At 50.8% G+C, this 10,940-nt stretch overlaps 2 protein-coding genes across 2 annotated transcripts; one reads left to right on the top strand and one right to left on the bottom strand.

The window, feature by feature from the left end:
* Positions 1-3,588: 3,588 nt before the first annotated feature.
* CTRU02_214070 (Chitin deacetylase-like protein 5) lies at positions 3,589-4,393 on the top strand (the record flags this gene model as incomplete). The annotated part of the gene is made up of 2 exons (XM_036724623.1): positions 3,589-3,653; positions 3,709-4,393. The coding sequence occupies 2 exons, from the start codon at positions 3,589-3,591 to the stop codon at positions 4,391-4,393; spliced, it is 750 nt and encodes a 249-aa protein (XP_036583743.1).
* A 2,214-nt stretch (positions 4,394-6,607) lies between these two features.
* Positions 6,608-8,352, bottom strand: CTRU02_214071 (CFEM domain-containing protein; the record flags this gene model as incomplete). The annotated part of the gene is made up of 8 exons (XM_036724625.2): positions 6,608-6,984; positions 7,037-7,104; positions 7,160-7,542; positions 7,601-7,668; positions 7,719-7,755; positions 7,813-7,994; positions 8,054-8,195; positions 8,251-8,352. 8 exons carry the CDS (start codon positions 8,350-8,352, stop codon positions 6,608-6,610), a joined length of 1,359 nt encoding a protein of 452 aa, XP_036583744.2.
* Positions 8,353-10,940: the final 2,588 nt, after the last annotated feature.

The following is a 10,940-nucleotide window of genomic DNA, read 5'->3' on the forward strand; positions in this document are numbered from 1 at the left end:
ATTTCCTATACATGCATGGGGCTGACGTCAAACCAGTATTGCCATTATGTCTCAGGAACAATAGGTCCCACTCGGCCCGCTGAAAAGTGGTGGTGGTCGCATTCGTCTTTCCGAGTCTCAACCTCCGGAATACCTCGATTATTCTTTTAGTGCATTTCCATGGCCTCGCCAAACATTTCTTTTTTTGTGTTCTCCAAGACAATGGGAGGGGCCTGGCCATGATGCTGCAAGCTGGGGAATTCCGTCGAGCAAGAGTCGGCTGATTCTTTCTGCAGGACGCTCAATCTTGCTCTATCTTTATGTAAACATGCGTGAAGTTGCCGATCTTGAACCATGAAATCCACGTCGGCAGTTGCTGGACGCTCAGGCTGCTTTAACTGACAAGTTTGGTTTGATGAAGAGATGAGATGCCACGCCGGGTCAGCACGTCCGCCGTCTCCTCAAGGTCGGCCCTAGATGACGCATCACAAACATGAAAACCAACTATGCCCGGCACTGACGATTACCAAGCCTACGCAATAAGATAACCAACGAGACGCATATGCAGGGTTCCGCAAGTTGGGGTAGCCCTTGGCAGATGTGTCCAATTTTTGAACAGCCAAGAGTCTCGTCCCCAAAAGATGAATTACCCCTCTGAGGAAAAGGGTCTCAGAATGGGAGGGTTGAAATCGTACCCAATTCCCAGCATCATGGTTCTATTGTGCTGGCGCACGAAAGAAACCCGACCCTAACTCGAGGTGTAAGCGGCTCGACCAGTCGGCACTGGGGCAAGCAAACCATGTCAGTTCGTCCTTTGTTCTGTCGCAATGGTGGCGTAGCGCTACGCTTGTTTCAGCCTCTACCGCTGCGATTCCCGACCCCCCTTCTTTGTCATTCGACAGTATGGCCGTCTTACATAGTCAGAACAGCCAATGGCCTTTGGCGAGCTGAGACCCAAGAACTTGATTCGGGATGGCAACGGGCTGCAGGCATGCCACGGGTTGACCGAGCAGCGGGAAAACAAAACAGTCTGCATTCAGTGCGAAAGCGCGAGCAGGGATGAATCTCACCCAAAGGCCAGTATAGTATAAGCGCAGCAGAAAAGAAGCTTAGGCACCAGAAGGAACAATAATTAATGCTGTAGCCTACGAGAGACCCTGTAACAAAAAGCGCGAGACAGCCTTTCCTGCTCACTCAGCTTCATGGGTTGCAATCCGCAGTCGACTCAGCCAGGTCACCGTGCAGCTCAAAAGACCCGACCCTTGACTTGGGGCTGAAGAGCCCTCTCCGGGGAGCTGATGACACGACAGGCCAAGCTTTTCCGTCTCACCATGACAGCTCTGAAAATGGAAGACACTATCGATACTCAATGCGCCAGAGGATGAGCCAAGATTCATATCCCAACATACGTGCGGACGGCTCCCGACAATTCAGGGTGGGGGGTAAGGCATATCTGACGAGGGAGAAACAAAGAAAGAAGAAAAAAAAAAGGGCCCTGCTTTAGTTGCACAACAGGCTCGTATTTCGTTGTCCAGTGGAGTCTCCTCGCTGACCCAAGGCCTTTGATGGCTTTGGGCGATCACTATTCAAGGCCATCAAAGGACCAGTCGCAGATAGCGTATGAGCCTTGGCACACGTCCCGGTGCATTAACATCCATGCCAACGAGAATACGGAATTATATCGAGTCTGTCGCTGTCTCTTACAAAGGTACCACACCGTCTCCTCTCTTCAGTTTCCCCCTCTCCCCCAAACCGCCCCCCCGCCCCCGGCAGTACGTAGCGTTACCGTATCTTGGGCACGTTGTTGGCGCTAAGGCTAAGATGCCACACCTAAACACTAATCATACTTGCCATACCATCCTTACCATCTAACTAGCGTAGGAAGCGACGCCTACAAAGATGATCCCAGATAACCAGCGGGACGATCTATACTTCTTCGTAAAGTGGGTGGTGGGATGTCAGACAGCCGCGCTCTCTTTCTTCTGACCCCTTGGCCTCGCTATCCCCCTAAACCCCAAGGACGCATACTACAAGGGTGTGCGGGAGGGAATAAGCACAAAAGAGCCTCCCTCGAGAGGAGGGGGACCTTGGACGGTAATTACTTTTGACTATTGCCGGATCACCTCAGCAGTAACTGCAGCAGTAGTTACAGCTGCGGCCGCGCCACACTGCAAAGTCTGTGTTGTTGCTTTCCGACCTTGCTCTTGGGCTTTGGTAAATGGCGGACCTGTATGTTCATGCTGGCCCCTTCAGCACAAGCCCTCTTATTCTGCGACGAGAAGATGTTTCCGTGCTGCGACATTGACCCCATGAAAGGCCACCCAAAGGAAGGGGAAGAAAAAACATCAGGTTGCGACCAGCATTGGAAACAAGAGGCTGACGAAAAGCCTTCTACGCACTAATCGTTCCATCGCCTTTCCAATCGTCCAGGCAGACCACCATCAGGCGAGGCCAGCTGCGGATTTCGTCCCGCAACGGCGCGTCAATAGCCCCGTTTTAAGGCCATGGTCCATCCCGACCAGCGTCTGTGGCTGATTCTCTCCCCCCCAGTCAGAGTTTCCCTGATCCCTGACCCTGACCCTGCGAAGCGTGGACGTCGACATTTTGACCAACAGACGCAAGTAAACTGACACTCAAACCACACACACACTTACATACTTGCCACGCGCAACTCCGTTACTCTAGCGCCGTTCGCACCATCCAGCCATCCCAGACGGAACGAACCTGGCCTCTGGCTGTGCTTGCTATTCCACCGACCAGTCGACCGGGCACTTTTTGCAGGCGATCCCTGTCTACGATGACAGAGTGAACAGACATTCACGCCAGTGCTCGAGCGTCGTTCATCTCCACCCTTTTTCCGTCAGGCATATTCCTCTTTACCCGATGCTCGCTTGCTTCTCGTCCGTCTGCATGTCGGGGCACGGTATGGGTACAGCCATGCCTATGTGAGGATGATGCAGCTTTCTAGTATGCTCCTAAGCCCTTTTGACGTCAAAACACAGCGCGTAACGTGCGTCTCCCGCCGCTGTCCTCTCAGGTTCAACTCGTTGCCCACCACGGCTCGTATCGGGGACATCATCGGATCTATTTTCTTATGCCTGCCAAGACATTATGGCGGGCCCTCAGGGCTGGACGGTCAGTCCGTTGAGCAAGTGCTGTGCTTTGATGGGGAGAGGGAAAGGAACCGTCGTCGTCCCGTTTCCTCAGTCCTGGACGGACGGTTGAAGCAGGGTGTACTGACCCGCCCTTTTTCTGTCGTCAGGCTGTGTATGCCCTTTCCTATCGGGGATACAGTTGGACTCTATTCTGGGGGGTCGGCCCCATGTCAAGAACTCTTGGCTCTGGGGCCATCATGAACTTGGACTGTTGGCTGCTTGCTGCATGGCTCCTCGTTAGATCTGTTTCTGTTGCGTCCCATCTCTAGACCATATAAGACTCCCGTCTTCCTCCCCTCTTCCCAACCACCTCTTATACTCATCGTCTTCACAGCCATCAACTCATAACTACTCTTAATACTTGTCGACGTCTGATCTCAGGCTTCTCGATTTTCACCAATTTCATTCCTGTCGCTTCCCAACATAGCAAAGTCCGTCACTACAACTCGCAACCATGCACTACTCTACCCTCCTCGGCGCTGCTGCAGTCGCTGCCCTCTCTGGCGGTGCTAACGCCAGGTACGTCCTTCTTGGCTCTCTGCTCACAGACGTGAGACTAACATTTCCTCTCAAGCCCCCTCGTCCGCCGCGCGCCTGAGACCGGCGTTGTCATTGAGCAGTGCACTCAGCCTGGCGTCGTCGCTCTTACTTACGACGACGGTCCCTTCACCTTCACTCCTCAGCTGCTTGACATCCTCAAGCAGAACGACGTCAAGGCCACCTTCTTCATCAACGGCCAGAACTGGGGCAACATCGACACGGCCCCCAACCCGGACACCATCCGCCGCATGCACGCAGAGGGACACCAGATCGGCTCTCACACCTACTCCCACGCCAACCTGGAGCAGTCGTCCACCGAAGTCCGCAGAACCGAGATGACTTCTCTCGAGGAGGCCACCCGCCGCATCGCCGGCATCGCCCCGAGATATATGCGCGTGCCTTATCTGGATTGCGGCGCCGCCTGCTTGCAAGACCTCAAGGACCTGAACTATGTCGTTGTCGGCACCAACCTCGACACCAAGGACTACGAGAACAACAAGCCCGAGACGACCCAGATCTCGGCCGACAAGTTCAACAACGAGCTCCTCCCCACTCCCGAGACCAGCAGCTTTATTGTCTTGTCCCACGACGTCCACGAGCAGACGGTCGTCTCCCTTACAAAGAAGATGATTGATACCATCAAGGCCAAGGGCTACCGCACCGTCACCGTCGGAGAGTGCCTCGGCGAAACCGACCCCAACAGCTGGTACAAGAATTAGACGACTTTTTGAAACCCGTAGTCGAACGCGATTTAAAGTCATGGTTAAAAGGAGGATGTACGGTTAGAAGGTTTTAAAGACTTGAAATTCTTGTTCATTTCTGGTGTTCTTTTCATGGTCGTTTTTGGGTTCTCTTTTACTTCTATTCTCGCTGTACATAACCCAAGGAAACATACCGGAAGGCGGGCATGGTTGGTAGTACATATTTCTGGAGATACCAATGTCTAATGTTAAGACAATCGATTTTTATCATAATTTTGGTCATTTGACATTCATCTTGTGAAGAAGTTCATCGCGTGAATGAGGTATGTAATGAGACTCAACTTGAACGTTAAACCCATCGCCAACGTATGAAACACCCGCACGCTCGAAATTCGTCTAGGCTGCCTCCTGAATACTTGTTCACGTAATTCAGCTGATACCACCAATCTCTCATGTCTCATCAATTCATTTTTCCCCCTGGTATTCGGGTCCGTGTGAACCAGTGGTCCGACAGAAAAAACCTTAACTCTTCCTTGGATTTCTCAACGGTCAATGTAAGGTTTTCCTTGGCGTGCTGATGGCCCCCCCCCCTTTCCCCCCAAATATTGGTGTCTTGGGGCCATGTGTTTTTTGTCACTCTTGGCTAATGCCGCCAAGAATATTTCCCCTGAGCTGTTGTAGATTTAGTGTAATAATGCCCACCACCTGGCGCATGCGGTTCTGACTCGTTCGGGGTAATCTATCCCTCACGTGAGATCTGCGGGTGCGGCGTGAAGGGGACGCTTTTTTTTTATTTGTTTTTTGGTTCAAGGTTATCCCCACCGCGGGCTTGGGAAGGGAGGGAAGGGGGGGATTTTGGGCTAAATTGGGTTTGTTTGCCAAGAGGTTTTTTTATTTACTTGTGTCTGCTTTGGGTATCTGGTTGAGGATTGAGTGTGTGTGTGTGTGTGTGTGTGTGTGTGTGTGTGTGATAAGGCGGAGCGGTGCACATCTTTGTATGGATTGGGGAATCGGGGTGGGGCCGGGACTCCGGTTTTTTTGGCGGGGGCCGATTTTTCGGGCTGTGTGTTTTGGTCGGAGTTTAAAAGTCGGGGGTTCTTTGGGGGGCCTTTTGGGGTTACGTTGGCGCTTAGTGCCGAGACTTTTTATATTGGGGTGTGATGGATGGGTGCTTGTTATGTGATGTCATTGAGTTGTTAAGTGTACATTTTGGATTTAGGTGCTGGGCATGATGGGTATTGACGGGTTTTACGCAGCTTCTGTTGATGGAAGCCGAAAACATGGGTAAGTGAATATGTTCGATGTCTTGCAGGTGGATTTTGGGGATGTGAGATTTTCGGGAAGTAAAAAGCCAGCTTGGTCAACGCCCTCTCAGCACATGCAGTCATACGGGCGTCTGTCTTCGAGCCCAACAGTATTCTTGATACCATCTCTGCTTGGTTGCTTCAGCTAACCCAACTTCGTCGAAAGTTACACTGATTGTTCCCAGTAATTCAAGTGTAGCGGGCATTAAACGTATCCCAGTAGCATGTTTCTCAAATTATATCAACCATGGACTTTGTTCGATCACTAATCAAATACAACAAACCAAATTCAATATTGGATAATCGTGATTGTGCAATAATACAAGTCCATACGAGACCGTGCTGTTACGGACCCAATCACTTAGCTCCTTGACCAACGTCGATCGGAATGAGGTGAATGACTTTATACGTTGTCCACCCGAGTCACCAAATATAGCATGTGCCAAGATCGAGTGGGAATGGCCATTATATTACGTCTAAGTTTAGTGGATGGATATGTCCGTTTTAATATCTTGTGCCGGCAGCTAGTCGGCATTAATCCTTGGGTATCGAGTATAATCGGCACCCAAGTCTTTCCATGCCCCCCGCTGAACCCAATCTGAACATAGCCTCGACTGAACTCAGCCATTTGCTGATTAGTATAGCATGATCAAGGCTCGTGGAGTATTCTTCAGCCAGGGAACTTTGGCACGACGAATATGCTCCCGACCCTCGTCTGTATAGCCTCTCTTTATCACTGCCGTGGGCAATGACAACGGCGGGTTCGGATTGCCTCGTTGCGTCTTCATCAACGGTCCCGTATAGCCTCCTCAGTATCGTCTCTGTGCGCCTCGGCTAAAACCGATCTCATATTCGCTAACCGTATCGCTGATGAATGCATCATGTGTCCAGCCGGTCGTAATTCGTATTACAGTACCGCCTCGCTCGTTCATCCGCCTCTCGAACTGCTTGACTGCGGGCTCTCCTTCAATTCGTAATCGTTTTTTAGGGCCTTTGGCGTGAATGGCGAATCGGGCTCGGAATGAGTGTCGCTCAGACCGATGCGACTGAAATCTCCGACCAAGTGGGCTATCGACGAGTCCTCATAGGACCCGCGTCGTCGCTCTGGAGGACTTGATATCGTTCTGGAGGCTTGCGACTCGGACTTGGAACCCTTCCCGGACCGTCCGGACCGGGACAGGTGCGTCACTTCGACGAGTTTGGGGAAGATAATTCTCCAAAGCTGGCGTGTGCTCGGTAGACACGCCACAAAGATGCCCACGCAGAGTTCGATATGGGACCAGAGGGAGCTTTGGAAGGAGTCGGCTGGAAACTATTGTCAGCAAGGTCTTTGGAAAGGGTTTGCTGGATGACAAACCTGTGACGTTATAAGATGTCGCAAAGAGCAACAAAGTCCGTATGCGGTACGCGCTAACTGCTGTGAGGCTGCTTGAGGTTAGCATCAACACGGCGTAATACTGGCCCAAGCGGTGAGACTTACAACACTCCGACGCCGAACATGAGCATTACGCCCAGCTTCCTCTGCCACTGCATCTTCAGGTGCCACACCTGGGTCGCTGGCAGAATAAGCATCCAAACATCCAGGGCGACGTTGAGGACTCCGTGGCACATGGCAAAGGCATTCAAGTTGATGCACTTGCCCTTCATTTCCCCGGCCCAGCCATTCCAGAAGAAGTTGACGGGTTGACATGAGCCGATGGTGGTTGCAACAAATGCAACTACAAGAAGTAGGTTAAAGACCTGCGTGCACCAGAGAATCTTGCGGAATCTCTCGTCGGGGAAGATTCGAAGATAAAGAAAGAGTATCGACGCCTTGATGGCGCCCAGACAGGCCATATAAAGAAGACCAAATACGTAAAAGAGCTGGTCTGGTTAACCGATGGTCCAATAATACCAGAAGCACACATGGTTCAACACTTACCAGTAAAAAGTTGGTGATCTGGCTAGGAGTAAGAGTCCAAATATCTCGACCTGCTCCGGTTTCTTCGGCTGAGGAGTGTTAGCATGATACGTGCTTCATGACACTTAAATCGCCTTACCAAGGTAAGCTGCCGGTAGGAAAGCTGCAAGAAGGATCTAGATTATTGTTAGGAAATAGGTCTCGTTGTTGATGGCAGAAAATGGGCATCGTACGTAGGCAATGAGAATGGTCCAGTCGTCCCACCACCACGTCGAAAGTTTCATATACTTGTTTATCATTCGAACAACGATGAAGAACGTCGGGAGGCCGAACAGCACGGCTCGGAACCACCTCATGACAGTATCCTGCTGGGATGGGGCCACTCCACAGGTAGCAAGTGTCGCATTCTGGGCAACTAAGCGAATGGTAAGCTTCATTCACATGGGACACGGATCGTGTGACCAGAGTGCTCACCCAACAGCTCCTTTACTGTGCAATTCGCCATGGCACACTCCTGCACATAGCCTGAGAGGACGTGATCATTGCATATGCATGCCTGGTCCGCAACGGAGCAAGTCGTATGCCCAGCTCCAATTTCCTGGATAACACAGGACATCTGCCATCGTCAGTACCCCTTCGTGTTGAAGTCGATTCCTCCCAAGTCTTCTTACCGCGCAGTTGGGAATCCCCTGGTAGGAAGAGGCTTGGGCAGCAACGAAGCTGCTCAAGCCGAGGAAGCAAGCAAACAGAATAAGAAGCCTAAGGGCAGCCATGTTGAAAAGAGTAGCTGTGTTGTTGACGATATTCCCGTATCCCCTTTCTTTTCAGCCCAGAGCTGGTCGTCGTTGTCGTCCAAGCAGCCCGTCTTCAAGGACCGTGTCGCGATGGGTTCGAAGAGGATATGTCAGTGTCGAGGTAAAGTTCGAACGCCAGTCTTGGCCTTGGAGTAGGCGACCCAAAGGGTATGGGTAAAGAGGGCAAAGACGACCATTTTTGCAAGACATGTTTTTTGCCCCGAGGACCAAGCACTAATGGCTGTCGTACTGCCCAGCTAACGTCGGATACTAGTCTAGGTGCTAATACTAGATTTTACTTGGTCTAGCAGATACTGAGTTTGTGGCTTTTCTTCATGGCAAAACTAATGCGTTTGACCGAATTCTGCTGTAGTCGATTGGCCAAAGACATGCAAGGGCGGAATGATCGCCCTCACAACAGCTGAAAAGTCGATTGTGTGGCACTAGTCACCCCCTTTGGATCGTCGTGTCAGCGGGCAAAGTTTCCTCTTTGCTTGCGCCATGGATAACTGGATAGAGTGGCTGAGGCATGTCAAGGTCCATTGGCGTACACTTTGATCGCCGCAATTGAACGATGGCGTTCTTGGGTACGTCGCTATAGGGAGCCACTTCACCAGCTAGAGCAATTTCAGGGCACAGGATGGGGCATCAACATGGCAGATGTGACCTAAAGTGAAACTAGCTGCGGGCTGTGCGTAATCGACCCAGGGGCAACGGGACGCTTGCGGACTATTGACACATCTCCACGGTTGGGAATGCCGTTTGCAGAGCAGAGGCGACTCGACATCTAAAGGGAAGCAGTAGGTTTTTAACACGCCACTTTGAGCAAAGCTAGGCTGGAGAGCTTCTTTATCTGCGAAATGCCGATTGGATAGCCCTCAGCAACAATGAAAGTACCGAAGCTGCATGGTATAATACCAACAGCCACTCAAAACTATATCTTTCAGAGTTCGGAGAAATGGCTCCTTGATTCAGAAGGCTTTCAACCTGCCTCGTGGTAGTAGACGCATTTGTAGAATGAAGAGCAGAAAGGAATGCAAGAATGGTGTTTTCCAGAAGAGCCTCCTTATCCGGAAACTACATCTCAACAATAAGCGGCGGGTGTTGGGTTACCGAGGCGTCGGCAGCAAACGTCTTCAACTGCATAACTGTTGCTGGCGTACGGCACAAACAAGCATGAAGGCCCACCAAGTGCCTCCAACACATGGCCTGGCTTGCCACAGACGTTCATAGCCGTCTTTCAAAGTCGCCGTTTATGGCTCATATCCCGATGAGGCAAAGTAGATCAAAAATTTCATTCATACCATCTGGAGATATGACGCCGGCAGAAACTATACAAACCGGTCAGGATAAGTTTTGCCAGAGATGGCCCGTGGCTTCTAGAAAAGTCTCAGCTGCTGATCAAAAGTCGCAACTTTGCTCTTTTCCACACAACATAAACACGCCATTTTTCTTCTTCTCCCGGTCCTGGTCGATCAAGGCGTCAACGCCTTCTGTCTTTGAGAGGCATGGATATGGTTTGTTAAGCTGCTAGTATTCCTCTAGCTTGTATATGATAAGAATGAAGTGCCATATTACCGCTACGCCAAGCCGTCGCCCTACAGACTAAAATCGACTATGTTCGTTTTTGAGGAATATTCAACTCGTATCTATCCTTTCAATCACATGGCCTCTGTCAAACGTGGCATTTGATAACGCCATAAGGAAAACGCCCTCACAGTGCCTTAACCTAGGGTCACCTTAGGTCTCGTAAGGCCGTAAGATGCGAGTTAGAAGCACTTGCGAGGTATGTTTCAACCGGTTGTTACGCCTTTTGAAAGTAAATTTCTTGTTCTTTTCATTCTTCTGTGCCCCTGTAGGAGCGTTTGAGAGCTTTAGAAGTTATGGGAGTTGAGGAGGCGACTTTTGCCAGTATTTCACATCGTCATGAAACGGATTCAGTTACCGTGTCTGGTAAGACGGTGAGACCGTCAGGCTGGGTGTCGTACGGAGTGAAAGAGTCAACAGCAACACAAATTAGGGGGTAAATTATACTATCATTCAAATCTGCCTCCTCCAAACCTTCCCATACGCATCCCTTCATCCCTCGTGCGGACTATCGTAATCTTGCCGGTGCCCCACCAGTGCTCCTCCGGCCCCGGGCCCGGGATTCCTCCCCGCAGCGCCCACCTCTCTGACAAAGACAAAAAAAGATCTTATTCGTAGTCTCCGTACTGCCAATCTCATTTTGAATGAATAATATGATGAGTATTATAAGGACCGCGGTCTTGAGTACTGCTTATCTTACCTGTAGAGGAGCAGATTTTGGTCAGAAGTAATCGTCGAGGCAGATGAAGATAATGATGTACCCTAAATAGGCCTCATTTCCCCTTCATTTCAGGATCTTCAAACTTGCGTGGGGTCGTTGTGTAGGTCCAGTCCCGACCTGCAAAGGGACCGGTTACCGCGGCTCTACACTTCAACTTCCTTATGAAGGTAACATTGAATACCGAGTATTCATCTGTTGGTGGGAACCTCTGGGGGAGCCGAAGACCAGCTTCTTCCTATACTCGTAATTGCAGGTTGAA

This window comes from Colletotrichum truncatum (assembly GCF_014235925.2).
Source record: "Colletotrichum truncatum strain CMES1059 chromosome Unknown Contig_0010, whole genome shotgun sequence".
Lineage (NCBI taxonomy): Eukaryota > Fungi > Ascomycota > Sordariomycetes > Glomerellales > Glomerellaceae > Colletotrichum > Colletotrichum truncatum.